General features: G+C 53.4%; 6 protein-coding genes across 6 annotated transcripts; 3 read left to right on the top strand and 3 right to left on the bottom strand.

The window, feature by feature from the left end:
• The first annotated feature begins 116 nt into the window (after positions 1–116).
• On the top strand, positions 117–1,768 carry BDP55DRAFT_642611 (dienelactone hydrolase). The gene is made up of 4 exons (XM_060573465.1): positions 117–623; positions 679–728; positions 797–1,487; positions 1,547–1,768. The coding sequence occupies exons 1-4, from the start codon at positions 434–436 to the stop codon at positions 1,639–1,641; spliced, it is 1,026 nt and encodes a 341-aa protein (XP_060436099.1). The 5' UTR covers positions 117–433; the 3' UTR covers positions 1,642–1,768.
• BDP55DRAFT_127747 (uncharacterized protein) lies at positions 1,670–3,785 on the bottom strand. Its single transcript, XM_060565485.1, has 7 exons — positions 3,442–3,785; positions 3,220–3,355; positions 2,965–3,146; positions 2,862–2,898; positions 2,736–2,803; positions 2,278–2,663; positions 1,670–2,229 (listed from the first exon to the last, which is right to left on the bottom strand). The coding sequence occupies exons 1-7, from the start codon at positions 3,532–3,534 to the stop codon at positions 1,818–1,820; spliced, it is 1,314 nt and encodes a 437-aa protein (XP_060436098.1). The 5' UTR covers positions 3,535–3,785; the 3' UTR covers positions 1,670–1,817.
• A 677-nt stretch (positions 3,786–4,462) lies between these two features.
• BDP55DRAFT_642606 (zinc-binding dehydrogenase) lies at positions 4,463–5,925 on the bottom strand. The gene is made up of 3 exons (XM_060573464.1): positions 5,817–5,925; positions 5,380–5,741; positions 4,463–5,308 (listed from the first exon to the last, which is right to left on the bottom strand). The coding sequence occupies exons 1-3, from the start codon at positions 5,839–5,841 to the stop codon at positions 4,688–4,690; spliced, it is 1,008 nt and encodes a 335-aa protein (XP_060436097.1). The 5' UTR covers positions 5,842–5,925; the 3' UTR covers positions 4,463–4,687.
• Positions 5,926–11,729: 5,804 nt separating this feature from the next.
• Positions 11,730–12,315, top strand: BDP55DRAFT_625928 (mmc protein; the record flags this gene model as incomplete). Its single annotated transcript, XM_060571554.1, has 2 exons — positions 11,730–11,903; positions 12,043–12,315. The coding sequence occupies 2 exons, from the start codon at positions 11,730–11,732 to the stop codon at positions 12,313–12,315; spliced, it is 447 nt and encodes a 148-aa protein (XP_060436096.1).
• A 3,500-nt stretch (positions 12,316–15,815) lies between these two features.
• BDP55DRAFT_642591 (AMP-binding enzyme) lies at positions 15,816–18,416 on the top strand. The gene is made up of 4 exons (XM_060573463.1): positions 15,816–16,450; positions 16,514–17,043; positions 17,099–17,840; positions 17,914–18,416. The coding sequence occupies exons 1-4, from the start codon at positions 16,069–16,071 to the stop codon at positions 18,354–18,356; spliced, it is 2,097 nt and encodes a 698-aa protein (XP_060436095.1). The 5' UTR covers positions 15,816–16,068; the 3' UTR covers positions 18,357–18,416.
• A 1,587-nt stretch (positions 18,417–20,003) lies between these two features.
• Positions 20,004–21,365, bottom strand: BDP55DRAFT_127589 (BRCA1 C terminus domain-containing protein). The gene is made up of 2 exons (XM_060565484.1): positions 20,361–21,365; positions 20,004–20,291 (listed from the first exon to the last, which is right to left on the bottom strand). Exons 1-2 carry the CDS (start codon positions 21,083–21,085, stop codon positions 20,147–20,149), a joined length of 870 nt encoding a protein of 289 aa, XP_060436094.1. The 5' UTR covers positions 21,086–21,365; the 3' UTR covers positions 20,004–20,146.
• Positions 21,366–27,671: the final 6,306 nt, after the last annotated feature.

Genomic DNA, 27,671 nt, shown 5'->3' with positions numbered 1-27,671 from the left:
GCGTTTAATGGCTTTTGGCGGGGTTCTTCCCTTCCGTTAGGTAAGCTGGTAATTAATCAGTTCCTGCTCTTTCTCACATGCCCGCTTGTGGCCTGTTGCCTGTGTCGTCTGGTTTCATTGTGGGGAAGGATCAGAGTCCGGTACGTACCTCACTTTAGGTGGCAGCAACTTCACGCGGGGCAGCTACAAGCATCAAGCTGAGACGTCATCCCTGGTGGTGTTACGAGCTATGTACACGTACTCAGTCCAGACTTGATCCAAAGTTGCGCCAAGGGAGACAGACTTCTAGTTTGACAGTGCACATCGCGTTTCCGTGAGCTTACATCAACGTCGCAACAATTCCCTGACACTATTTTCGTCCTTCCTCTCCCAGAAAACCGTTTGCCTCCCACTGCAGTGCTCCGCAGAAATACCCATACCCCCGCTCAACAAGATGACCCAAATCGAGCCCGACATTGCGACGAAAGCTCCCGAGAGCGACGCCGCCGAGACGATCACCGTTACCGAGCCCGTCACCGAGAGCACTTCTGCTGCCGATACCCCGGCTCAGTCCACCAGCCCTACGACGACTACGGGAGGTGCTGGAGAGCACAGCGAACACTGCGTGTCCGACAGACCCACTCGTGAGCTCTCCCGCTGGGCCTTTATTGTCCTTTGCGCAAGACTGACTCGACACAGCCTCCGGCCAGTCCTCGACAGGCGAGATCATCAAGATCAACGATGTCGATGTGAGTAGATTACCTGCTTTGCAACTACGAGCACATTGTAACCACGGCCAACGACTAACCAACTCAAGGTCTACATCTCGAAACCCGCCGACTACCCTCATGCGCCAGCCAGGCTCCTCCTCCTCCTAACGGGAGGCACGGGTCTCAAGTCTACGAACAACCAGCTCCAAGCCGATAAATTCGCCAGTGAGGGCTACGTGGTGGTCATGCCCGATCTGTTCAATGGTGATGCGGCACCTAACTCGTCGACCATCGACAGCAGCGAGGACACCGGATCGTTCCTGGATACCTTCAAGATGAAGATCGTTGAGACGGCCAAGAGCTTCCAAATTGATATGTGGTTGGCGCGACACACAGAGGAGAAGGTTCTGCCGATCCTTTACAAGGTCATTGAAGGATCGAAGGAGAAGTTCGCCGATGCGGTGAAGAACGGCGACGGCATCTACGCTGTCGGCTACTGCATTGGAGGACGCTATATCCTACACTTGGGCTCAGACAAGAAGGTCGCGACGGGAGGTCAAGGACTTGCTGACGCCGAGGCCGGCGAAGTCAAGACTGGTCCTTTTATCAAGGTTGGCGCGATAGCACATGGTGCTTCTGTCACCCCTGATGACTTCACGGGCGTCAAAGTCCCCATCTCTCTTGTCTGCGTTGAGAATGATCCTCTGTTCCCTGAGGAGGTCAGGACACATGGCGAGGACGTCATGTCAAAGGCAAACCTCGAACACGAAGTTCAGGTCTACCCTGGCGTACCGCACGGTAAGGCCCAAAAATCTACCCATGAAAGACGTTGACCGAATGCTAATGTCCTCCGCCAGGTTTCGCCGTTGTTGGCGAATATCAGGATGCAGCCATCAAGGATGCTCAGACTACCGCCTACGATCAAATGTTGAAGTGGATCAAGGAACATTGAGAATAGGGAAGACCGACCTCGTCTGCTTTTCATGGCCTTTGCTTCTGTTGTGGTCGTTCATCTTGCGACCTTTGATGATATCAGTGCTTTAAAGGAACTCTTCTTACGGCCCAAGGGAATATTATTATATCAATGCTACAAGCTCCCCAGCAACCCCTCCCCGCATGACAATGACGTTACATCAAGTCTAAGTCTTTTCTTGCTGTCTCCACATCGCTCGTAAAGCTCGAATTCCTCCTCCCGGAATTAATGGCGGTGGTAGAGCTGTAACTGCACTTGTCTGTTGGCGCTGATCGGGCGGCCGAAGAGTTCACTGCCACCCGCATCTCGAGCGATTGGTCTTGGAAGACACGTTGCGAACCCGAATTTGTGCTATGCGTCCTGTTCGTAAGACTCGCTGACGCATCCTTGATTTGCCGACCAGCTTCTCGCACGATCTGTCGCGCATTCGGCATGCAGGCGACCACTACGCCAGTGCAAATCTCAATGGCAGACCAGATTGTTGTCCCTCGCGCATCTGCTGTCGCATTTGCGGATGTCGCAAATGTCATCAAGCTGTGAAGGCGGATGATGCTAACTACCGTGAGGCTGTTCCCGTGTTAGTATTTGCAATAAAGAAATCGGGAGACTACTCACAAGATACCGACGCTGAACATCGCGATAATTCCCAGTTTCTTTTTCATCTTAAGATTCAGTTTGTAGAGTTGTGTCAAGGGCAGAATAAGCATCCAGACATCGAGCGCGATGTTCATGCCGCCATGGGCCAAGCCCATTTTGTTGAGGTCGAGAACGACACCGCGGGGGTCCTTGTCACGCCAGCCCTCCCAGATAAGCCATGTAGGCTGTCTTTGGACGAAGCTGAAGACGATGAAGATGAAGCCGACGAAGAGGTCGTAGGCTAGCGTCCACCAGACTGCAATTCTAAACTTCTTTTCTGGGAAGATGCGAAGGAAGAACAGCAGGATGGATGCCTTGACAATGGCGAGGACAAAGACGTAGAGTGTTTGGACCATTAGAAGGTACTGCAAGGCGTTAGTAAATCGTTGTGGAAAACCCCTTCCGTAGAGGAGTCTGTCGATAGCAGTAGTACTAACCCTGAGAAAGGTGGTAATCTGGTAGTCGTGGAGAACCCAGATATCAAGTCCCAGGCCTTGTGGGATCACTGCAGGACCATGTTAGCTATCGATTTATGTGATGGGTTATCTAGGGAGTTGACTTACTGTACTGAATCAGAACTATGAAAGGAATCAGGGCGGCCTATTCAGGGTTGTTAGTCAACATCAGACAGAAATTGGAGGTCATATGTAGATATGGTATACTTACAAACGCAACTACCATTAGACTATCATCGGCTCCCCATGGAGAGTACCTCATGACTTTGACAGTAATTCGACATGCGAAGAAGGCGGCCGCGAGAATGAACATGCCAAGACTGGTCGCTCTCGACTCGTTGCGATAGTCTGACAGAGGGAATCCACATGCTGTTCTTGTGATATTGACAAAGGCTATAAATTGAGAATCCCGTTAGATCACTGGCAATCTTGAGCCCAAGATGGATAGAGAAATCAATGCACTTACTCAGGGACTCAACCACGCTGCATCCTTGTTGCACACAACCCCCGACAAAGTTGTTGAAGCCTTCATCCACACACAGTTCCGCCTGTGACTGATTGGCAAATGCAGGCTGGCTCATTGCCTGGAAGAGGCATTTCGTCTAAACTCACTCGTTAGCTCCTTCTACGACGGGTAACGCGAAAACCTTATTCGACGACAAGGAGAATAAGAAGATGTGACACTTACAGAGCACTGCGGAGCATCACCCAACGACTGCGCGCCAGCGAGCCTCAAGAGGCACGAAGCTCCAACGGCGACGATGGATCGCAGAGTCAACATTGCGGGACTCTTCTGACAGCGAAACAAACAATCGAGAAGCAGTGACCGAAAAGAGAGGGAGAGCCGGTGGGAGATACGCCAGAGAGGGAGGGCCCCAAGTCAAGTTATTGCCCTTCTTGTTGTATTGATGACGGAATCGGTACCCAGGGGGCCTAGCCCAGCGCCATTTCCAACTTCTGCGATTTGCTTGCAAGGCGACCTCGGGAGACGGGTACGTCAAAGACGGCGTTGGTACGGCTTTTCCCCCTCCTTTGAACTATTGATCCTGTCTGCTGTTCCCCCCCTGCTTTTGGGCGTACGTTAGCGGCGTAGAGCTTATCGCCATCGTCTATCCCCAATCGTTTCACAGTTTCAGCCCCAAAACAAAAAAGATATCCATCCTGTAGAACTTCCAGAGCTTCTGAAGCAAGGCACGAAAGGTAGAATGCTTGTGAAAATCAGCTTGGGGGAAAAGCGGTGCTTCAAAGGAAGAGAGCAACAGCCCGCTCTCGCCACGTCTTGGAATGTCTCGAGAAATTGCGTTGCGCCCGCAACCAGTTAGGATCCCGCTAAAGATTGAAGGAAAAAAGAAACCATCCAATATCAAACCAGAGAGACCTCGACTCCCCCCAGCCCGCGGATCCTCTTCCGGACCACTGGTCAAAAGCCAAGCTCGCCGCGAGCGGTCAGCCTCCTTTGAACTCTAATCACCCCGGATCGCTCTCGCCCCATGCCAAGGGCTTGCAAAAGCCGGTAGAGGATGAGCAGAAAAAAATCCAGGGACATTCCTCCAATGAGCGAATGACGCTCGACATTGCGGATGGGTACCTAGTCATCCGCGCCATGGTCAACTGGAATGCGATGAACCCAGTCAGCCACGGGTGGCGGAATCGGGTGAGGTTTTCTTTGTCCTGAGGACAGCCGATATACACGGCGTCGCGGGGCCTTGATAGCAGCCGGGTTGCTGTGGCCTTCTCGGTCCGCAGAGCATGGTATCAAGGACTCCCGGATGCTGGAAATCAATAACAATAGCAGACATACGCGAATGGTAATGCTGAAATCCCATGACGCAGCATCACAGGCACGTTGGAATAGAGACTCTTTGATCTAGCATAACCTATGCCGACTTGTTGATATTGGAGTCTGAAGCTAGGTTGCGATCTGCAAACACCCTCTACGAAATGGTGCAGATGATCTTTCCCGAGTTCTTGTTCGCCTCTAAGTGCGCGTGAGCCTCCTGTATCTTCTCCCACGGAAGCACCGTATCAATCACAACCTTGAGCTTCCCCGTCTTAAAGTGCGGCACATACTCCTCCAACCGGTCCCTCAACTTACCCTGATACTCCACATCCCTGCTCCGCAACGTGCTGCCCTCGAGCCTGATCCGCTTGTACAGCAGAGGCCCAATGTTGGCCCCCTCAATGTTGGGCCCGCCCAGCAGGCCGAGCAGAACGATGCGCGCGTCCCGCGCCGCGACGTCGAGGTTCTTTTGGAAGTAGCCGCCTCCGACGAAGTCAACAATCACGTCCACGCCCTTGCCGCCCGTCGCCTCCTTGATCTTCTCGGCCCAGTCGACCTCCTTGTAGTTGAAGGCCGCCGTGGCGCCGAGCTCGTTGACGACAAAGTCGCACTTCTCGTTGGACCCGGCCGTCGCGTAAACGGCCGACGCACCCGCGTCCTTGGCCAGCTGGATGCCCGCGATAGAGACGCCAGAGGCGCCGGCGTGCCAGAGGACGGATTTGCCCTTTGAGAACTCGCCTACCAGGAACAGGGCTTGCGTGGCGGTGATCCAGGTCTAGTTTTACTCATGGTCAGTATTTTCAACTACCGTTGGGATGTGTTAAAATATGATTGGATATGCATTACCTCTGGAACACCAGCGGCCTGCTCCCAGGATAGGAAATCGGGCTTATGCAGCAGCATCTTGCTGTTGACGGCAATGTACTCGGCATATGCGCCACCGTACGCGAGGCCAAAGACCTCATCTCCAGCCTTGAAATTGCCGTGGTCGCCCGCGCCAAAGGATTCGATAGTCCCGCTGAACTCGACTCCCAGGGTCTTGGGCGCCTGGGGCGGGAGCGGGTAGTTGCCAAGACGTTGGATCTGGTCCATGCGGTTGATGCCAAAGGCCTTGATCTTGACCAGGGCCTCACCCTCGCCCGCCGTGGGCTTTGGCGTGTCGGCATTGATGAAGAGGTTTTCCTTGGGACCTTTGCCATCCTTGATGTCTGTATTTTTCGTGTATTTGTAAGCCAACTGTGTTCCTTGGGTTGTACGTTGGGAAAGGGCATGTTTTGACGAACCAACCGCTTTCATTGTTGAGGCCATTTTATGAAACTTTCTGATCTCAAACTCAACTTTGCCAATCTGCACTTTAGAAGTTGAATTAGAAAGACTTTTTGGAATTTGCTAGTAACTCGAAAAGATAAAGTCTCACCGAGGTCCCCGTTTGGTTCCCCTCAATGACGTGCATCCGGGTCCACTGACTAATCCACTCGGGAGCCCCCGTGCCGCTCCGTAGACGGCTCCGATATTCCCGTGCCGTGTCCGCATCGTCTCCAACCACAGCTCCGGGACACGCTATTGTAGCCGCCAACATCTAATGTGCACGGCCGCAAAATGGCAAAAATCAATCATGTAGCTCTTTCCGGACCATGCCCAAGTTGCAAGGACAAAAATCATCATGTCTGAAATAACAGCTTGCGGGCTTAGTTCAATATCGTTTTCAGTCGGTTCTCGTTACTAAGATTGGGGTTTCAATAAAGTGAACACAGTGGTTGCTGGATGTTGAACGTTACCCGAGATATACAAGCTCGAATAGACCTGTATTGCTCTGGTATACGCATTTCTGGGGTATTCTCTCCGTGTTGTGCAGGGTCTCATGAGGAGGTCAGTTTGATGGCATTCCTCCTACCTGGTTAACTTCCTCGACTCTCCACACTGATATTTCAAGTCGTGCCAGTTCCAGAGATCCAAAACGCTCATGGAGTCGTCTAACAGAAGCAGCAGCAAATCGTCGAGACATGTATCCAGCGTCTCTATCGGTCGCGCAGGATTGTGGGAAGAGGAGGGGAGAGTTCTACGAATCCCGCCGGTATATTTGACCGTCGGAAATCCACACTTCCCACTACCTAGATAGTGTATGACCCGGTGTATGTCTTGGAGCAAGAGTAAACATCAACCTTGAGATCGTGGCGCCGTCATGATGTTGACAACAAGTCGTGGTGAGCTAGGATCATGTTGCATGGTCTCGCAAGATACCGCAAGATAGCGCCAGCAACTGACGCCCTTGAATATATCCAAGCTTACTTCGTCGAGGGCTGAGGAGCTCTTCAGGCGGCTTCAAACCAGGCCTTCCAGCGCCAAGGTCAAGCGATGACGCTCATACTCGCCGCCCGCCCAATTCTCTCAAGAAATCTTTTTTTAAAGCTCTCCGAGTCATGCCGTATTTGTGAAGGTTCATTGGAGAAGGAAAATCGGCAGTGGAACAGCAGTATTCTTAAATCGCGCCCGGTGTCACCGGGCCTCCGAGCCAAATGATAATGGTGCTGTCGTCTGACCTGGTCACCAAGCAGAAGGCTCTTAGCCAGCACATGTCGATATACCACATACCAGGCTATTGACTGAGGTCAGATCGGGGTTTCTAGCCACACAGTGGTTCTCCAGATCTTGACAGCTGGTCTATCTCGCATGGAGCCGACGAAGCTAGTGTCGAAAGGCTGGCATGATCTAGGTAGATGGCATACCGATTATAAGACGGGATGCAAAGATGGTAACAGAAAGGCACTTGCTAGAGTAATCGCAAAGAAGCAGAAGAGTGGCGGCAGGTTGGCTGAGTCGGTTTGCTAGAGCCGAAAAACGATGAAATGGGCTGATTAATCCGCATCACGCTCGGTTGATGAAGTTATACGAGCCACTTGACTCCTGGAGTCCTGAAAACCTGGATATAACGATAAGCAGCAAGAGAACATAGAAGCTCCAGGTAAGGATAGGTACTCCGCACAGTCGCAAGTCATCTCGTCACTTGCTATGTGAGATCGATTGGACGAACGTGAGCCAAAAAGGGAGATAGAAGGACGAAGATCGGTCAATAGTCCCAATTGAGTTGATCACAGTCTGTGTTCTGTGGAAATTAATTAATGGTCAGGGTGCGCTGCAACACCCCGGATTGGCCTAAGTGGCCGGCCAGGTCGCTGCACAGGCCACCACACCACCGCAACCCGTGGGCCGCAGGCGGCCAGGAACATGTAGACCCGCTAAGCAATTTATAGCGTTGGAGGTGAAAGTGCCCGTCTAGACCAGAACGATCAAGCTCGCTAAACTGTGCTGGGAGGTAGTGGTACGGATACAGACCCAAGATCCCGCTGAATCGAACGAGGGGTTGATCGTAAAGTCGCTGCCACGAACAAGTCAGGCGAGTTAGGTGGTGACATCTCGAAACGAGCCAGATGAGCTCCTCGTCAGTGGTCAGAACTTTGGTCCACGGCTGGCGGAGACATCTGTTGATGATAGAATGGATGCCATTATATGGAATCTCGGAGTGGATTCGTGGTATTCCCCTCCCAACCGGAGGTTCATATATACGAAAAGAAGAGTGAGATGAAGCTGCAGAAAGACATTTGCCATGTCACTCTTTCATGACGGGGCTCTATCTGATGCATGCGGATGCTGTTGAGGTCAGGTACCTCTCGTCTTTCCGAAAAGCGATGTATCCATTCAGATAAATATAACTTATTGACGTCGTTCGGGGTCCGTGGAGAAGTTGGCCGCAGTTACAACGTGGCAGGATCTCGATACGGTGACAGACAATGATCAACGTTGATTTTCTCCGAGCGATTGACATAGCATGTCTCCGCTGTGCGCAAAGACTTTAACTCAAACGGCGAACACTGGTGTTTTGGGGGGGAGGACCTGTCGCAACGGAGGCCAGAGGGTGCTGGGACCCTGGAGACCCTCTGAGGTGTGAGTGTGACCTCTCGATTCTCAAATGTCCCCTGCACCCGTGAGAGTCTGACATGTGCGGGAAACGTGGAGGAACCCTGTCTTGCCCTGGCACGTCTTCGAATACCCAGTATTGCGAAGGGAGCCAGCATGACACTGACCTCGTTGGATTTAGATGGGAGACCTGAAGTTTCTCTTTGCTTCAGGGCAGACGGATCTGAGGGTTCGCCATCCAATGTTTCGAGATGTTGGTCATCGTCCAGTGTTTGAGTCCGAGAGCGCGACTCTCAGACGAACTGTGGCTAAAAATGGAGCCTTCATCCGACGGGCGATCCGTCCGGTGTTCTCAACGGCGTCGGGAAGGTAGTTGTTGGGGATTCCTGGAAAAAACATTCCTGCGATTTGTTTCCTCGGCGGTCAGGAGAGAAGGATATCCGTATCATGCATCACTGACAAGTGGCGACTGACTAGAACGGGCAAGAAGCTACCTGAGGTACATATGCTAAGAAGAAATGCATGACGGGCAGCAAAGGAGAATTGGCGCAAAAGAAAGAAGGAACACATTTTTAGATTCTGATGTCTCGTCATTGCCAGATTTGGCATTCAATTCGAGCTCATGACCCTGAGTCGGTTGCGGCATGTTTTCCCGGTTCGCAACTGCCCACTTGGCAGGTGAGGTCGAAGTTGGAACCCGCAGGGCCCGAACGCCTTCCACGATTCCCCAAGAAAAGGAAGGCACGGAGGTACGGAGTACGGAGTACAGATACGGAGTTCCATCTCGAGGAATTGAGGCTGGCAATAGCAGCCAGCTTCTCTTGCCCAAACAGGCGATCTAATTATGGGTTTTCTATCAAGTAGGCCAATCAGACATCATGAACGCCCAGTTCCCCCCGAGATTAATCCGTCGCCGCCCTAACTTTTCCCTCCTCATTGTCCTAGGTAGTCGCAGCATCACCAGTTTGATCTCCCCTCCCCTCTCTTCATACCACCTATCACAGCTCCTGCAAAACCATGACAACGGCAGCTGTACTTCGTGCGGGGTACGGAAACGATAGCGAACCCCCGAATACATCTCTCCGTTCCCTCGTACGCTGCAGGGCATGGGGGCGAAGCTGGCAACCCTGCCTCAACGTCGAGGCCAGCCATTACCTACGAGAACACCTCCGTGCAGTGTAGACGATTGTCTCATCGAAGGTTTCACGCCGTGTGAACAGACAAAGCTCGTGTCTTGCTGCCCGCCTGAGAACAACCAAATGGGTCGCGAAACCAATGTTGGACAGGCTCGCGGCAGTCTTAAGCATGTTGGTCCATCGGAAAAGACGCAAGCAAGCCACAGCTTTCGAGAGGGCCCCGTCAGCCGCCCCGAAAGATGTTCTATGGATGGAGATTCGTTGCTAGACTCTCATGTTAGTTTCGGCTACTGCATTTTTGTCGCTGTAGGATCAGGCCGTCAGCTGGGAGTCTGGAACAGTCAACCGGTCTCCGCACCCGAGGCGGGCTTTGGCAACTACTTGGACGTTGCATGGTACCTGCATTAGCGCAAGGTTTTGTTCCTGAATCCTGACTTGACTCGCACACTACGTATACGCAGTACTTGACGCTGGTCAGTCAGCCGTCAGCACCGGCTGCCGCGGCCACAGGTGAGTTGGCAGACACGTCTGAATGCATGTCGCGTTCGCTCAACTAATGCGGAGATACGACAGGGGCCTGATAGAGCGTCTTACAATCAAATGAAAGATACGACTGTCACTGGCAACGATGGCCGATGGAGGGCAGCCTGGAATTTCAGATCATGGCTGCACATCAAGCAAAGACTCCCTCCCCGCCTTTGAGCAAGCATCTCAGCCCAGAAACGGTTGGCCAGTGTCATTGGATCTGCCAGCATGACAGGAGGAGCGATATCATGTGTACGGATATTTGTGCCTTGCCCAGCTGCTGGTTGGCGGTTGACCGACCCGCTGAAACTACTCAAGCTTACCTTGAGTCCTTGACTCTGTTTCTTGAGGCGGACTCGAGTCATCTCATCTCGCTCGTCCGAACTCCTTGCAGATTCGGAGCGATCCAAAGCGTCGCGACAGAATCAAGGCCTGACGCCCACGCAGGGAGTCTTCGAAGGGTGCTTCCGAGTAACAGTGTGAAGCAAAACACAGACGATCAACGAACGATCTGTTCGGGCAAAGCAAGCGCTTGCTGGTTAATCACCTCGTGGCTCTATTCGTACTCTATCTTGCTACACCCAATAATGCCCGATTCTTAGTGGTGGTTTGGGTCCAAGTGGAGCAAAAGGTAAATGATTCCCACACCTCAATTCCCGCGCTCCAAGGTCTTTCCCCTTTGTGTGCATATTCTTACCATCCTCTTTCACACCCCCCTTTGATTTCATCCCATTTTCGAGGGTACGTACCGCTCCAAGAGTCAACTTCTAGCCCAGTCCTTTCGACTTCTCTTTTGCTTTTCCCGTCTTCTCTGCGCAACCACACCACTCAACTTGTCAATACTTTTTCCCGCCCCCTCGGCCAACGGGGAGTAGCTACTTGGTCTGCCTGACCAATTCTGTACAGCCAAAGCCACCAGCAACAACGTAGGAAACGCAAACCCCCCCGAGCGCACACACACACACACCTGGTCTACCCCCTTTCCCGTCCGTCCACACAAATCATCCACAATGGTATTTTCTTCGTGTTTACTCCCCTCGTTACCAAGAACCCGTTCGTCTAGCCCACTTCTGATTCGTCCTAAGTGAAATAAGCTGGTCAGTGAATAGCAAAAGGGAACAGGAACCAGCCCCCCTGTTCAGCCATGGATAGCGCCCATCTTAGCAGGGGACCGGGGAAAAGACGGCGTGTGCTCTCTTTCGCCCTCCAAGTCCAGCTCCTCTTCTCATCTCCAGGACCAGGAGATGCGATGCTCCACCTTCATGACCGGGCGAAGGTACCGTCCCTGACCCATCCCATTACCTTACCGCAAGGCAGGGCCCCATGGTAGCACAGGCACTCTCACAATCCACAGTCGACACTAAGGTAGAGAGCCCAGTCAGTGTCCACCACCCAGTTCCCATGTCGTGTTGCGCCCATCTCTGTATATAAGTTCATTTCCTCCAGGCCATCCCATCTCCCGTTTCCCTTTCCCTCCTCACCCACACTCACTCATTCAGTACCGACCCAGACTTTTTAGTCGCTTTCACTCGTTAACCCAACCACCTAATCCTCAACTCGCAACTACAACTCTTTCGAGTCTTAATACCAAGTTCTCCTCCTCACAAAACAACCGTCAAAATGAAGTTCTCCGCTGCCGCCCTTGTCCTCGCCGCCGCCGGCGCCATGGCCCACAAGAACGTCACCTACGTCACTGAGGTCGTCTCTGCCTACACCACCTACTGCCCTGGTCCCACTGTCATCACCCACGCTGACAAGACCTACACCATCACCACGGTACGTCGAATTCGAGAGGTGGACGGGAGGAGCTCAACGTGTTTCGAGGGGCCGTTGGCCAAGCGCCGGCTATCATCAGCCTCCCGAGACTCGGAGATGCCCCGACCTTTCACCTCTAAAAATCCGTCGATCTCAGCACCAAGCTAATACGTTCCAGGCCACCACCCTGACCATCACTGACTGCCCTTGCACTGTCACCAAGCCCGTCATCACCTCCTCCATCGTCAAGTGCGAGAACTGCGCCGCCCCCACCAAGAACGGCACTCTCCCCGTCGCCACCCCCGCTCTCAGCAAGACCACCGTCGCCGGCACCGCTGCCATCACCCCTACCAAGCCCGTCTCGGTCCCTACCGCCGGTGCTGGCAAGGCCGCTGCCCTTTCTGGAGCCGGTCTGGCCGGTGTCCTCGGATTCGCTGCTTTCGTCCTCTAAATCAATATCCACGTCTCGCCATCCACGTCTCCCCCTACGATCTTTGACGTACGATAATATCTTAATTTTCGTGGGGAGCCTACGACACTTAATGACTGGAGCGCGGTTGTGACCCATCCGACAAGTAATCGACTGGATGGGAATTTTTATGGATGGGAGTTTTGGGAGTCTCCTTGGATAGGAGAGTTTGGGAATGGTCCCCAAGACGACGGAGAAGGAAACGACACGCCCACAGAATACCCGGTACATTTTCTTGCCTGCATGGCGCCATGGAGTTTACTACGATGGAACGTCCAAGCCATGCAGTAAAACCACACCTGTCAATACTGCAACTTCTTGTACTTGCTTTGCAAACAAACCTTCGCCCAATCACGGTTTTTTTATGGCTCGGTATTCCCGTCAAAACGCCAATTGAGGATTATATCCGTGTGTGTGCGGTACATACCATCCTCTTTCTGCATTTTCGAGAGGCTTAGAAAATGGGAATATAATGCGACCATGATAGGTTATCTTTTGCTGTCTCATTACTCGCTGCAGAGTAACCTGTTTGACCCAATTCACATCATATTCTCCTCTCGTCTAAAGACTGAAAACTCGCCTTTGTGTGCATTACGCCCTACTGCCAAAGCCAATTGCCATGTAACGTATGTGAGCGTGAGACTGGCAGTAGTCGTATATATCAAAATCATACCATTCGAATGTACAAGTCTTAGCCGGTCACTCGGTCATGACGTCAAGCAAATGAAAAACAATGTATCTGTATGCAATTTGTTTATTACGTCGGAGAATTTCCCAAGGCATTGCCCACTTGCCCCTGGGAATACTACGATTTTGGTGCAAGATTCATCTATGAATACACACTCCCGACAATTCTCAGGCCATGCCTCGGGACCATTATGGACGGGACACCAAGTGCAAAAGCATTGTCACATTGTAAGAGGCTCGGTGAGTCTGAGTCTTTTCTTTGCACATTGCAAAAAAAAAAAAAAAAAAAAAAAAAAAAACCGGTTACAAAGGACGAAAATAGGTCCAAGACATGGAAACGACGCCGGAATGGAATAGTCTAGCAATAGCGCGGAGCTTGATGGCGAGTCTCGACTCCCGAGGTTTGACGGATACGGATTCCGGTGAGAGAGAGAACACATCGGCCTCATTTCGCTAACGTTGGACAAGGCCATTCATCTTTGAAAGCTCGCCTGCTTGAGGAGGATTCTTGAGGTGTGTCTTGGAAAGAAGGCGCAGTCCCGCATGCCTAGCACACCAATGTCCTGGGCGCCTCTGCTCGGGGCGTCGTCTCCTTTTTTTTTCTTCTCGTTTTACGCCGCAGCCGTGCCGCATTCCTTGTGCCCAAAGCGCATACGAGGAACATTCCTCTATTGGGGGAGACGCGGCATGCCAGCCAGCCAAGAGGCGGGGGCAACGCAATTACCACTTGGTAGTGAGAGTTTCTGAGGAGGAGCTGAGAGCTGCAGCCCGCCTGACAGACCGCCGTTCGGGGCTGACATACTGTTCTGTCGTTGCATCCAGATTCGATTAAGGTTGTTTTGTTTGGTGGTTTTTGTGTTGTTTACCTTACCGTGGAGAAGAACCTTCTGGGAAATAGGGGGTCCGGAGGGGGGCAGGCGTGGCGCTGCGCTGTACCTTCGTCTTGCAGCGTTTAGGCGCTACTGCAGCGGTGAAAGGTACGCCGGAATGGACGGGACGAGCGGTGCTTTGGCTGTGATGGAGGTGTGGGTCTTTTTTTCGCTGGGCACTTGCTGTTGAGCTGGAAATGGAACCATAACGTTAGTATTCGTACCTAGTGCAGCTGGTAGGTGATTCCAGGCGCATGGTTCAGCTGTACCACATGAGATCACAATGAACAGAACGGTGAGCTGAAAAGAAAGGGTTTGGAACGTGGATGGGGCGTATCTATGAAGTACAAAAGCATTGTGAAGACTTGAGGAATGTGAAAACCGACTCGAGTTGGAAAAAGCAGAGAGAGGTTTTCAGGAAATGTTCCCTATACGCATATATCTATATAGCAATATCACTCTATGAAACTGCCAATAACCTCGGATATATGCATAACACCGTGGATACTAACACGGACGTAAGCGAAATTAACAACCCATCTGGGCCGCGCTGCGCCGATCAACATCAATCGAATTTCCACGAATGCATTAGAGCAACGGATTGTCGTCCAGGATTCTTCGGAGTGAAAAATGAGGCATAAGGTCATTTGTAGCTGTCAGTTTGTCACTGAAGCTTGGCGCTGGGGAGGAAGTCTTCATAGGGTGGATGGGCAACCCATCTCTAAGGGCTGGGCCTTTCGGTTTCGTTTCCACCGTTGTTCACTTCCTCCCTGTAAGGTACGAAGCATGAGCGATTTTTCCTTCGACCTTGCGGATGGCCTTCCCGGATCTTTGTGTAGTGGGCGTGGAACTCGTTGACCCCGGTGGAAGCCGGCTGGACCGGAGCGGTTGTTGATGCCGTGCCGTTTGAAGCGGTGGCTCGAATGTTCTGCGCGCGGTGGGTTCCCGCTCTCTACGATCTAGAAGTAAGTCGAGAGCTTTACTTTTAAGGCTCGCGGGCAACTGCCTACCCGGACGACTTTTTCGGAGCGAGCGAGTTGGTCTTTCAAAAGTTTCAATAGTGTACTAAGGTGGTTAGGTGAGGGCTTTGGAGAGCGTCGGCTTGTCTAGTCACGCTCTGTCACGATACGAGTAGCTACGAAAGCTTCAGCTCTTTACTCCTTTCCTTTCCATTTCTTAGGTAGATGATTAGGAACCGGGTAAAAGCGCGTTGCTGAAATGACACTGCTTCTGTAGTTGGGTTGCTGCAATCCCGCAAATCCTTGGGCTGTTCTGATTCACAGTCGCTACTTTCGAGATTTTACAATTGGGCAAACTTGATTGCGCAGACAGAGCTCGCCGGCGGCAAGTCTACGGGGCGGATGGGTCTTGCGGGGAGCCGGGTGGGACCATCGCCATCTCTGGGGAAATATCCGTAGTCTCAGTCACTTCACCTTCAAGACCATCTAGGAGAATTGATGAAGCAGCCCCTCACTTATAGAAAATTCACCTGTTGCATAGCGAGACTAGATGAGGGATGGGCGGAACTACTCAAGAAGACAATATTCATTAATGTCAATTGATACCTTTTTCTTCGTCGATAGTGAGGGCTTCCTTGAGTCCGTGTGTGTAGTAAACTAATTTCATCACTCCGGGCGACAATCGTTCCAGACAATCACTTGCTCAATTACCAAAGAATAGGAAAATACAGCAAGATGCAGGCGGAATCAAGCGATCTGACACAGATCAAACCCCGTGGGGTCCCCGGTCGATGGAAGAAGCCAAGATCGGTTGGCGATGTCGGCGTGGTCGGCAATGGCGGTCGGTCCCCTTACCCCCGGGTCAACGGAATGCGGGGAAGCCCCCCTCCTCAACGGCTGCCCCAGGTCGAGCCAGCCAGCGCACCAAGGTCCAAGGGGAGAGAGGGAACGTCAGCTACTGCTGCAAGGGTAGAGCTGTCTCGTATTTCAACACCGTCCCAACCTCCAAACTTCCAGCCGCCCGACTGTTTGAGAGAGAGAGCCGTAGCCGAGAGAACTCCTATAATCCCAAAGGTAATGTCTCGATGAGTTTACTGCAATTTTGAACCATTGTCATCTTTTGCCGTGGTCTCACCAATACTCCATACACTTCATCTCATTCCCCGACTAAACACAATTACCACCCACCCAGCAACGCAAACACTCAAGCTACTGTAACTATGGATAACTTACACCCACAAGACGAAGTCTTGCGTCATTCCCTCGAAGACCCAGAATCCTTCTGGGCTCACCAGGCCGAACACCTGCACTGGCACAAGAAGCCCTCTTCAACACTGAAAGTCACTAAGAAGACGCTCAAGAGCGGCGTCACCCACGACTCTTGGGAGTGGTTCCCGGACGGTGAGATTTCGACCTGCTTCAACTGCGTAGACCGCCACGTTCACGATGGCAGGGGTGACGCTCCGGCAATATACTACGACAGTCCCGTCACAAATACCAAGCAGACCCTCACGTACAAGCAGCTACTCGACGAGGTCGAGGTCTTTGCCGGGGCGCTGAGGGAAGAAGGAGTGAAAAGGGGCGACGTCGTTTTGGTTTATAGTAAGCATTACTCCATTTGTCGGATAGCAAGTGTTTCCGATCCAAAGCTTACACTATAATTAGTGCCCATGATCCCGGCGGCATTAATAGGCATACTCGCCGTCAGTCGCCTAGGTGCAATTCACGCCGTTGTGTTTGGCGGATTTGCACCAGCCGCCCTCGCCCAGCGGATAGAGGCCTCTCAGCCCGTGGCCATCTTGACGGCGTCGTGTGGCATCGACGGTAATAAGCCGGCAATGCCATATAAACCGCTCGTCGAGGAGGCCTGCCAGATTTCCAAGCACAAGCCCGAAAAGGTGGTCGTATGGCAGCGCGAGCAGATCCGGTGGAATCCCATTAAGAGGAACGACGGCGAGAGGAATTGGCAGAGCATCGTGAAGAGCTGTCGTGCGAGGGGCGTCAGGGCCGAGTGCGTGCCCGTTAAGTCAACGGATCCGATCTATATCATCCACACGTCTGGTACGACGGGATCTCCGAAGGGCGTGTTGAGGGATGCTGCTGGGCACGCTGTGGGGCTGCATCTTTCCATCAGTTACCTGTTCAACATTCATGGTCCGGGATGTGTTTCGTTCACAGCGTCAGATATTGGATGGGTACGTTCTATCAAGCTCCCATGGCCAGTTCAGATTCTAACATCGAGGGGTGTAGGTCGTAGGGCACAGTTACATCGCATATGCCCCCCTTTTCACTGGCGCCGCCACCGTTCTCTACGAGGGCAAACCCGTCGGCACACCAGACGCTTCAGCCTTTTGGCGCATCGTGGAAGAGTACAAGGTCAACACCATGTTCACGGCACCGACGGCTCTCCGCGCCATCAAGCGCGACGACCCCGAGAACAAGCTCTTCAAGCAGATTGGAGAGCGCGGCGGCCTCCGGACGCTCAAGGGGCTCTTCTTGGCGGGTGAGCGGTCCGAACCGGCAATCATCACCATGTACCAGGAGCTCCTCGAGACCTACGGCGCAGTCGATGCCCACGTCGTGGACAACTGGTGGTCGACGGAAGCCGGGTCGCCCATCACAGGACGGGCTCTCGTGCCTCATGCCGGGAAAGACCGGGGTACGGATGTTCGCGGTCATCCTCCTCCCAGGATCAAGCCGGGCAGCGCCGGAAAGGCCATGCCTGGCTTCGATGTCCGCATCGTAGACGATAACGGCAAGGAACTTCCGAGGGGCACCATGGGAAACATCGTCCTCGGGTTGCCACTTGCCCCGACGGCTTTCAGAACACTGTGGCAAGATGAAGAGCGGTTTTACAAAGGCTATCTCAAGCGTTTCGACGGGAAGTGGCTGGATACGGGGGATGCGGGCTATATTGACGTCGAGGGTTACGTCAACGTCATGTCCCGCAACGACGACGTACTCAACGTCAGCGCCCATCGTCTGTCGAGTGGTAAGTAGGATTCTTATCCTTTTTGTTTTCTCCGTACAAGCAGAAAACCCCTAAGCTGACAACGAGAAAACAGGCGGCCTCGAACAAGCCATCACATCCCACCCCCTCGTCGCAGAAGCCTGCGTGGTGGGCATCCCAGATGCTCTCAAGGGCCAGCTCCCCTTCGCCTTCATCACGCTCTCGACGCCCGAGCACCCGATCTCTGCGGTGCCCGACGCGAAGCTCGCCGACGAGATCAACGCGCTCGTGCGGTCTCAGGTCGGCGCCATTGCCACGCTAGGCGGGCTCATACAGGGGAAGGGGATGATTCCCAAGACGCGCAGTGGTAAGACGCTGCGGCGCGTCCTGAGGGAGCTGTTGGAGAACGCAGTGCACCAGGAGTTTGAAAAGGAGGTGCAGGTGCCGAGTACGGTCGAGGATGCGGGCGCGGTGGTTGTTGCGAGGGAGAAGGTGAGGGAGTATTGGGAGGTGAGGGGGGATGGACATAAGAGCACGGAGGCTAGAGCGAAGTTGTAGATGTTTAGATTTATAGCGCATGATGGAAGAGCCTAATTTACACGTACCTTTGTCAATTCATGCGCTTTCTAGAGTTGATTATCACACATCTAGACATGCTACACAACACATGCCATTATACACTGATGAAGGGTAATTACGTACAGAGATATCCGCAAAGTGCGAGTTTTTCTATGTACGTATGTGTCGAGAAAACAATGTACAGCAAGTAAATGCTCTGTACAAGACACTCTGCAATCTGACCATGCATGTTGCGATTGGTATCATGAGAGCAGTAGAAAGTTAAATTAGAATCCATCACATGATTCCAGAGGGCTCGATGATGGAACAGAGAGACGCTGTGTCCTCCAATGCCGGTAGACGTGAACTGGAGCTACCCCATGGGTAATGTTTCTAAATGCCTTTACATTATGATGGGCATGTTTCCGTTAACGAATCAAGCCGCTGATGGATCTAAACTGCGCTCACTCATATCGTATATCAAATATAGACATTCACGAGTTTCATACCCCCGAAAAAGTTGCCGATTTACCAGAATAGCAGTTGGCCTAGTCTTGATGTTTACCTTCTTAACCAGTAGAGTAGGAAGTTACTCCTCTACGATCTCTCATTCGATACAACTGTCCATTTCACAGGCAAAGACAAGCCATCAAGATCTTGGGAACCGAGAGTTTCTACGTACTACAAAGAGGCAATGTCGTGATGGCATGGTTTTAACCTCATTCGAATAAAGACGCGGAAACGGGACTATCCATTCTTGGTTGAATATCCAATACCGGGCACTGAGATACGGGAATTTCGGGTCTTGCCCTTAAAGGCTGCGCTACTCAGCCGCATGGCACCTCGAGGCTTCAATTTCTCGTCGTGGTCGAAGTCTATTATTGTCATAGACCTCATAGCCATCCGCATATTTAACCCAACGACGTCGACAAGGCTTCGCCTTGTTTGGTAGCTAGCGAGTAACTGGGGTCATTGGAACTAAACATCAGAAAATGACCTACAGACAGGCTTCATGGCCTGGGCTCGTCTAACTGATCCAAGAAAACGTAGGCCGCCCACGATCTCTCGCCCGAGGCGATTGCCACCGATGACGACGACCATCGTGCGACCTGGCGCCGTCGGTGTAAAGCGACACGCGCCCGCAGGATGGATGGATGGTACGACAAAAGTCGAGAGCCTGCCGGTCCGTATTCATGACCTACTCGGTCACATCCTTCCGCCCTAGGCCTCGTCACGGTCAGCTTGTGCTACAAAAGAAAGAACAGGTCCCTCCTCCACGCCCATTGCCTTGCGAAGATTATATGCTCCCATGACGGGAAGACGAGGCTCGAAGGACAACCTGATACCCGTACCGAGTCGCGGCCGTCGTACCATGTTTGCTTACGGGCCGTCAGACGTGTAACAGTGTTCGAAGCTGAGCGGCCGTTTCTCATTCCCGTCGAGGGGGTAGGCTCTGCGGAAAATGTGATCCGGGGTCTATTGGAATGGAAGACGCGGGACATCATATACAGAGGGTCGAGTGGGATGACAGGACGTAGCAGGCATGGATCAGATTTTAACGAGCGAAATTATATTGGTAATTGTGAAGTTCTAAGTGGAACACAGTCAAACAGAGGAGTTCCCAACCAACGCCTCGTATGCCGAATCACAGCATGCCCCCCGATGTATATCTGGTATCGTTGTGTCCCCAGCTCTGATCCTATCCCAGGCAATGCAAGTGACCTATCATTACAACATTTGAAAACCGACCACGTCCGCCCACGTCACCAACACTCTAAGAAAAAACCGCCTCAACTTCCTGGTCCAGTAGGGGATTCCTTGGAGGCCTGCTTCCCGTACATGCCATAGACACTTCGTTGACCCTCTCTTGCAACTTTCCGGGGAGCGAAGCGTGCCTCGGGCAATCGGCTTCCCGCCTTGAGGCTCTCCATGACCCTGCGGGGAGTATTAGCATCCGCCAATTCGTAAAGAACACGGGATAGGGGGACTGGAGAAAGAACCAACCATTCAACGCCAACATACTTGACGGCAGACCCGCCGATCCTGCGAATCTCCTTTTCAAGTTTGCCGCCCGCAAATCCTCCGCCGGCTCCAGCGCCTACGCCCGCCGGTCTCCCGACAATGACATGCGTAACCTGCCTCCGACCGAGATGTATAGACATGCGCGCACCGTTCTCGACCAAGACGTGCTTGAGTCGGTGATCCGAGATGATGGGATGCGTGCTCCCGTTGATGTACACCGTGACGCCCTCGAACAAGCCCCTGACAGCCGCACTCTTTGCCTCAGCATCCTTGTCCTCCCTCCGCCGAGCTTCCATGACCTCCTCTTCGCTCTTCACATTCCCACCACCCGAGGCGGCAGCAGACGTGCCAGATGTCGCGGAGCCGGTCTCGGAGACGGAAGAGCCGCTCCTCATCAGCCCGGGCCGCGCCAACATGTCCGCCACGCTCATCTTCGCCCTCGCCTTGACGTTCTTGGGCACCACCATCTTCAGCTCTTCGTCAAAGTCCTCGCTCCCGGCGCCGTACGTGTCACTCATACGAGCGCCGCCAGAGTGACCGCCTGCGAACTGCTCCGAGAGCTTGAGAGCGCGGCTGGTTCGCCATCCTGTGCCCGGGGTGTTATCCGGGCGTTGATGACCGGTGGCGCTTGAGTTGTATGGATCGAATTTGTTGCTGAACCGCGGCTTTGCGGCTGGCGGAATCGGTGTCTTCTCCGGCGAAGGCATCCCGGGTTAGAGACACCTATTTATTTTGGTGCAATGATGTTTCTTTTTTTTTCCGCCTCTCCCCCCTTCTTGCTTTGCTAGGATGCGAGGTGTAAACGGCGCTGCAATGCAAGGCACATGGGCGTTGAGCGTGCAATGTCGTTCAGGTCCACACGGTAGGAACGTTGGATCATAATGCTGGATTTTGCCTCTAGTGTCTCCACGAGCAAACAAAGGGGCTATTTCTTTCGTCAACGATACGCGAATCACGCGGCGCCGCAGGCTAGAGAGTCCCAAGCGCATTTACACCCAAGGTCGATCCAGGCACGTATCGGTCGCGGGGTCACATGACCTTGTCTCACCGAGAGCTACCGAACACTCACCTGGGTCACCTTGGGTTCTCACCTCAGGTCACCTCTCACCTGCACCTAAACTTACATCACATCTCATCACACTACATGACGGGAAGGTGTAGAGACAGAGATATCCGGCCAAAGCTTCTCGAGTAAGGCGAAGCTAAGTCAAGTGCCGTTCCTGGACCGAGCTGCCAGTGCCAACTGCTTCGCCTGCCATCATGGCAAATGCAGGAGCTGCAGCAGCGTCGGCGCACCGATGTTTCCCCAACTCGAATCCCGTCATTCCTCAAATCCCAAAGAATGCATGTGCACGTCAGAGTCCCCTTGGAACCTTCTTGTTGCAAAAATACCGAACGCTTCGAACCTCAGGGGACCTTTCACCTCACCTTCAACCTCTCAATCTCCTGCAGGTACCGACATCAGGCCTAAACACCGGATCAGACACACATAGGCACACCCTTTTGCTCTTCACCCTCCCCCCCAAAACAAGCGACATGTTTCCTTCACCCACGAGGTTACCCACGAGCCCATGGAGCTGAAATCGGGACGTTCAGTGTGGAAAAGAGGCTGTGAAGAAGGTCATACCTTGCTCGATCTTGGAATGACGAGCTGCAGAGGCCCAATCACTCATCGGCGCCACTGCTTGACGGCATTCGGAACGCTCAGTCAGGGGACCATATCGAGGTCTGGGCTCGGCAGATGCGAGTGCGAAAAACCAATTCTGGTCCGTTTTGTTCTGCTTCACAACTACGAATCTGCTGTCGTCGGTAGATTCTCATCGACGACGTCTCTGACCCGGATGCCGCTCACTTCACACCCCCTCAACATCTGGCTCAACAGAAGGCTACTCCTAATCCCTTGTGGAAATGATATTGATGATTATATGGACGACGTATTGGGTACATACACCGAAAAGAGACGACATCAGACTTCCACCCTTTGGATCGCCAAACCATATCACCGGGGCCCCTTGGTGCGGCGAAAAATAAAGCCATCCAATCGGCCTAGGACATTGTTCGTAGTGGCAGAGCATCCTCCACAGACGCCAGTCATGCACATCACGACCAGTCATCGGCCGAAGGTTGCACCTTAAACGGGAAAAAAAGCTTGCACAGCCGATATTGGCTGCTTCATATTTGCGCCGTAGCTCCCCATACTCCCACATCCGGCGAGGGGACCAGAGAGGTGACAAGAAACGACAAGGCAAAAGAGAAAAAAAAAAGCTTGGTATCCAAGCTTCCTGGAAGAAAGGTGCACCTAGCTTCGGGTCTCGAATTGACTTGCATCGCCAAACCTGCCGCGCGGCGGGAGGCGGGAAACACCAAACGAAAGGGCCGTCTCATGCGCCCCGGACCTGGCATGGCACATTCTCCAGCTTCGGGGACTCCCATGTCTGCCATCTATGCCTCTACCATGAGGCCACTGCACGCACATGCGCCTGCATTTGCCAATCGACACCAAGTGAATGCAGCTTCCAGGCCCGCTAACCTTTTCTTTCCTCGTCCTCTCCCGACGTTGTCCAGGTCAACCCTTGGAAAGACGAAGAAAAGAGAAGCCAGGCGGTGCTCCGTCACATGTATAACACACCCATCTTATCATGCCGTACCAGCAGTTCATGCACGGTGCCCGCTGCACCGCTGCGCAGAGCACTGCGGATACCACTACCTTACCTCACAACCTACTTTCCGAGCCTCCTCTCTTCCCGCCGTCGTGTTTCGCGGCTAGCCTTGGGCGGGCGGGACAGGGCTGGAGCGAGGTGAGGGAGCATCGATGCGATGCGCCGGGCCCTGCCACGGCGGCATGGCCTAGCCTGCCGTCTCTCCTGCATCAAACCACCAACATGCCATTTAGTGAAAACTCTGAGAAATGACAAGACGAGGACGACAAGTCGCAAATGTTCCCCGGGAAAAGAAAGCTGAAGTCGCAAAGACGGACGCCGAGGCTTGCATATTCTGCGCGCGCTATACGCGCTGCATTCTTCAACGCTTCGCTGCGCGATGATGCATCGCTCTCTTTCCAATACGTAATCATACCTCGGACAACCGACAACTCCAACGGTCGACCTCGTCATGTCGGAATAAAGGCAAGACAAGACAAGTCACGACACGACGAGACGAGACAGCCTGGTCATACCAACCATTGCAGGGAGGTGACTGATGCCGGGGTACCCACGAGGAAGCAAGACAGTCTGCGTAGCGAGGTAATCAAAAAAGTCAATCTCGCACCGCCGAGCCCCAAGCTCCCTTTTCCCGCCCGTCTCTCATGTGATATCAATCAGGGACGTCAGGGACGAGCACAGGGGTCATGAAGGAGGGGGCGAACCGTTTCAAGCGTCCAAGTTCTATCCCGACTTGACGATTCATCCGGTGTCCAATGTCCAACATGACAGCGCCACTCACAAGCGGACGGCAAGGAAAGACACGGAGACTAGCGAGAGAGGATATCAGCTCGAGCGCGCAAGAAAAGACAAAGGTCCACGTCACGCTCGCTTGACCCCGTCCCTGACAGTTACATGATCTGCCCAGCATGCGCCTGCTTGCTGCGGCCCAGGTGCGCAAGAGCCATTTCACGACACCTGCTCTGTTTCCTGAGGGGGCATCCTCCGTGAGCGAGGACGAGGTTGCCAATACTCCGTACGGATACAAACTCCGCCCGCTGCCAGGACTCCAGCACTACACTAGGAAGAGCGAGCGAGAGTTTCCAGGGCTCCTCTGTGATCCGTGATCTCGCCGCCGCCACCCCATGTTTGAGCAGCATGCATACCCGTACGCGCATGCAGGCAATCGTACCCTTTCGCTTTCCGGGGGTGGGAGGGGAGGGTGAGGGTGAGTGTGAGGGAGAGCCTGCTGCGGTGTCTTGCTTGCTCTGCCTTGCCTTGCTTGCCCTGCAAATCAAGACTTTCGGAAGACCTACCTACCTTCCTGGCCTGGCCAAGTCGAGACTGGTCTGTTTACATCTACCTGGCAAATCCTATCCGCCTTCGCTTCGCCTCGCGCGGCCGACCCGGGTCGTGACAAGCGGACGTGACGAGCGAGCGGGGGAAGGAATTGTCTCCTCTCTCTCTTCCCGATCCTCGACGAGAAAGTGGGTATCCTCGAAAAAAAGAGAGAGGCCGGCTAGAACCATCCCGACATCGCCAATAATTGAATTTGGTGCTGTCATTGTTATTGTATGTTCGGCCACCTTCCTGGCTCACACCGGTTGTGTCCCAGACAGAAAGGTTGTATGTCTCGTCTCGGGAGCTAAATCATGGTAGAGTGAGGTTGAGTGGTAGATACAGAGGACGGCAACATTATACCTCACACCCTCCCGTCCCGGCAAAGAGACATAAACACACACACACACACACACACACACACACACACACACACAGAGAGAGAGAGAGAGAGAGAGAGAGAGAGGGAAAAAAGACGCACTGATGGCGGAGAAGTGAGTACCAGAGTGGATGGATGGCTGGGAATGGGCTTGCTTGGTCTTAGACTGGCGCCCGTCTACCGCTTCTCTTCGGATACGTACTCCGTACCGGGCCTCTCACTCCAAAAAAGACGTGCGCGGCACAACGCAACAAGGAAGGAGGGCGGCTGTCAGAAGTCTAACTACGCCGAGGTTATCATTGTGTGTTTAGCTACTTTAGTTTAGTTTTTTTTTCTCGCAGCGGCCTCGCAGCGGCGAGCCGATCGAATGACCCAAAACGGTAGAGTATAGCCGTTCCATGTGGTCCCCGATGGGCAGAAAAATCTCTGTTGGAACAAAGGAAATCTTGTGGACAAGGAAACAAGAGGCGGGCAAGGCAGGGAGAGGGAAGGGAAGGGAAGGGAAGGGAGGACACGGGAGAACAAGAAGTTTGAGAAACAAAGCCGAAGAGTTATGCAACAAGGGGATTGTTCCCCAACAATAGACGAGACGACGTTGAAGACAGAACATGTGGAAGTAAGGGCAAACTGGTAGAGAGACATCACGCAACGTCGTCTCTTTCTCTCTTTCGGCCTCTTCCTGTGAGTCTGTCTGTCTCGCGAGCTGTCACTGTCTCCGTACGTGGTATTCCAAAGGCAAGGGCCGCTGCATTGCCTTGCCTTACAGATAGATACATGCTGCTGCTGCTGGATTGCCATCAACGGAGCCAGCAGCAGCGACGGGACACATTATGCGAAGCATACTTGCATCCAGAAGTAGATGGGCTGGAACCATCAAGTCTGCCAGTATCCGTATGCCACTGCTGCTGTCGTCAGTCTAAATCTGGGGGGTGGGCGGCGGCGCGTCTACGTTGTCCTTTCCTTTCTTTTCCCGTATGCCCATATTTTCCCCGGCCACCTGCTCAACGACTCTGAGACCTTTGGCCTAGCACGTACCTAGTAGGAAGAGTCGACGAGAGTCGACGAGAGTCGAAATACGGTTGCATCGTTCGTATCGCGAGGTAGCGGTGGCAAAGGGCTTTTCAAGGCTTCAAATGACAATCTGTTACTTTTTTTTTTACAGCCTTTTCTTTAGAAGTTCAGCTCTCGTCTAGAACTAGACTATCCGTAGACTAGACGCGCGCCCCCAATCTTCCCAAGACGGGAGACAGAACTCTTTTTTTTTCTCTTCTTTTTCTGGCCCTTACTGCGGCGTAGACACTCTCCGCTCGACGAGGGTTCAAGACGCACTATTCTGTCATACTGCGGCATCTCCCTACACGTACGGCAATCTCTTGCGAATTTTTTATTTTTTTTATTTTTCGTGTCTCCTTCTTGTTCCCGTTTCCTCCTCTTCACCCCCTCCCTCCCCTACCGCTGTAGTGTACGGAGTAGTGTCTACTTCCCTCTCTTGCCAGCAAGCCACGGGATACCTAGCGCTTGTTGTAAATCTGACATGTTACCACCCGAGACGCGGCGGCGGCGACGGCGCATCTTTGCCCACGGACGCTGGCGCTGCTCCTCCCACGCACGCGCGCAGGGGGGGGGGGGCTCGCGGGCACCATCCCATCCACATCTGCCACTCCCCCCCCAGTCCCCAGCCCTCTCTTCTAGCCGCACATGGTATGACACCTAAGTGCTAGGTAAGCCAGGCAGGCAGTCAAACAGGCAAGATTTCCCAGATGTTGGGGGCAGGAAATTTGAGCGAGGGCGTGAGAAAAAGGGAGGGGGAGCAAGAATAAAGTGGAAATGGGGGGTTGCGAATGTAACGCGGGCTTGACAGGCGAGGTCTTCCGCCCATCGCCGCCCGCTCCCCTTCTCCTCCTCCTTCGTCACTTTGTGTGTGTGTGTGTGTGTGTGTGTGTGTGTGTACGAAGTATTAGCGGCCAAAGGAGAGAAAAATCTCACGCCAACCTGTTGGGGGAACAAGCAATGACAAGGTTGAAGGGCAACTTCAAGGAAAGGATGCGCGCACCTGGCGGCCAGTTTTGGCGACCGCAAAGACGCCCGGACTTTTATCGCCGTCAACCCACCCGCGACGAGAAGCAATCGGCTGCTGCTGCTGCTGCTGCTGCTGCGGCGGCGCCGGCCGCTTGCTTGATCGAGTGGGTTTGGGCTTGACCGGGAGGAGAGATCGGAAGGAGATGCGAAGAAGTGTGTGTACAGAGTAGTATGTGCGGATACGTACGGACATGTGTATCTGTATCTGTATGCGTGTCCCGGGGGTCGTGGGTCGCGGGTGGGAGGGAGATATTCCCGACAGCATCCAAGATGGACCGCCAGCCTTCACCTACGCTGTAGATCTGGATTTGTGTACAAAGTAGATGCAGATACTGGGCCCGGCCTTGTCTCAAATGTGTGCCGGTCGAACGATGTCAATGTGGTCTTTGCCTCTTCAACTAGTAGGCTTGTGCGACCGTTGCACACGTATCCTGATGCACGCTGTTTTCTCCGTGCAGGAGCCGTCGTTGGAAATGCCTCCTTCTCCTCCGTTCCCCGGTGCGCCGAGTTGCGAAGACGGGAGGACAAACGAGAGGTGCCAAGCAAACAAGCAAACTGTATCATGAACGCGCCCATCTCAGCTATTCGCACAACGCAGCAGCGCAGGTCAGGCTAGGGCAGGCCTCCCGCGAGCTGCTGCTGGACACTAATGTAAGACATGTCGATTTTCCATCAGATCTTCCCACGACACAAATGCGAGGCTACGGGAAGCGCGCAGCTATCCCGACATATGCACAGGACGGAAGGCGGGCGGCGGGGTGAGGCACCACCGCTCCTCTGAGGGAGGGAGGGGCCAGAAGCACCCGGGACATGATCCTGGGCCAGGAAAGGTCGTGGTAAGTCCAGCCATGGCCGATC

The sequence above is a fragment of the Colletotrichum godetiae genome, assembly GCF_030913485.1.
Source record: "Colletotrichum godetiae strain CBS 193.32 chromosome Unknown BDP55scaffold_2, whole genome shotgun sequence".
NCBI lineage: Eukaryota > Fungi > Ascomycota > Sordariomycetes > Glomerellales > Glomerellaceae > Colletotrichum > Colletotrichum godetiae.
The sequence above is the reverse complement of the archived record's forward strand: the minus strand, read 5'-3'. Positions and strand labels throughout refer to the sequence as shown.

Bases quoted from the DNA above. Each gene is read 5' to 3' on its own strand.
- BDP55DRAFT_642606 (XM_060573464.1), bottom strand. From the start codon at position 5,841: ATGGCCTCAACAATGAAAGCGGTTG. The intron at 5,742-5,816 runs GTTCGTCAAAAC...CGAAAAATACAG, and splicing joins CTCAACAATGAAAGCGGTTG to ACATCAAGGATGGCAAAGGT. The intron at 5,309-5,379 runs GTAATGCATATC...GAGTAAAACTAG, and splicing joins AGGCCGCTGGTGTTCCAGAG to ACCTGGATCACCGCCACGCA.
- BDP55DRAFT_127589 (XM_060565484.1), bottom strand. From the start codon at position 21,085: ATGCCTTCGCCGGAGAAGACACCGATTCCGCCAGCCGCAAAGCCGCGG. The intron at 20,292-20,360 runs GTTGGTTCTTTC...TACTCCCCGCAG, and splicing joins AAGTATGTTGGCGTTGAATG to GGTCATGGAGAGCCTCAAGG.
- BDP55DRAFT_642591 (XM_060573463.1), top strand. From the start codon at position 16,069: ATGGATAACTTACACCCACAAGACGAAGTCTTGCGTCATTCCCTCGAA. The intron at 17,044-17,098 runs GTACGTTCTATC...CGAGGGGTGTAG, and splicing joins CAGCGTCAGATATTGGATGG to GTCGTAGGGCACAGTTACAT. The intron at 17,841-17,913 runs GTAAGTAGGATT...ACGAGAAAACAG, and splicing joins CGCCCATCGTCTGTCGAGTG to GCGGCCTCGAACAAGCCATC.
- BDP55DRAFT_642611 (XM_060573465.1), top strand. From the start codon at position 434: ATGACCCAAATCGAGCCCGACATTGCGACGAAAGCTCCCGAGAGCGAC. The intron at 729-796 runs GTGAGTAGATTA...AACCAACTCAAG, and splicing joins TCAAGATCAACGATGTCGAT to GTCTACATCTCGAAACCCGC. The intron at 1,488-1,546 runs GTAAGGCCCAAA...GTCCTCCGCCAG, and splicing joins CTACCCTGGCGTACCGCACG to GTTTCGCCGTTGTTGGCGAA.
- BDP55DRAFT_127747 (XM_060565485.1), bottom strand. From the start codon at position 3,534: ATGTTGACTCTGCGATCCATCGTCGCCGTTGGAGCTTCGTGCCTCTTG. The intron at 2,899-2,964 runs GTAAGTATACCA...AACCCTGAATAG, and splicing joins GTCTAATGGTAGTTGCGTTT to GCCGCCCTGATTCCTTTCAT. The intron at 2,804-2,861 runs GTAAGTCAACTC...ATGGTCCTGCAG, and splicing joins CATAGTTCTGATTCAGTACA to TGATCCCACAAGGCCTGGGA.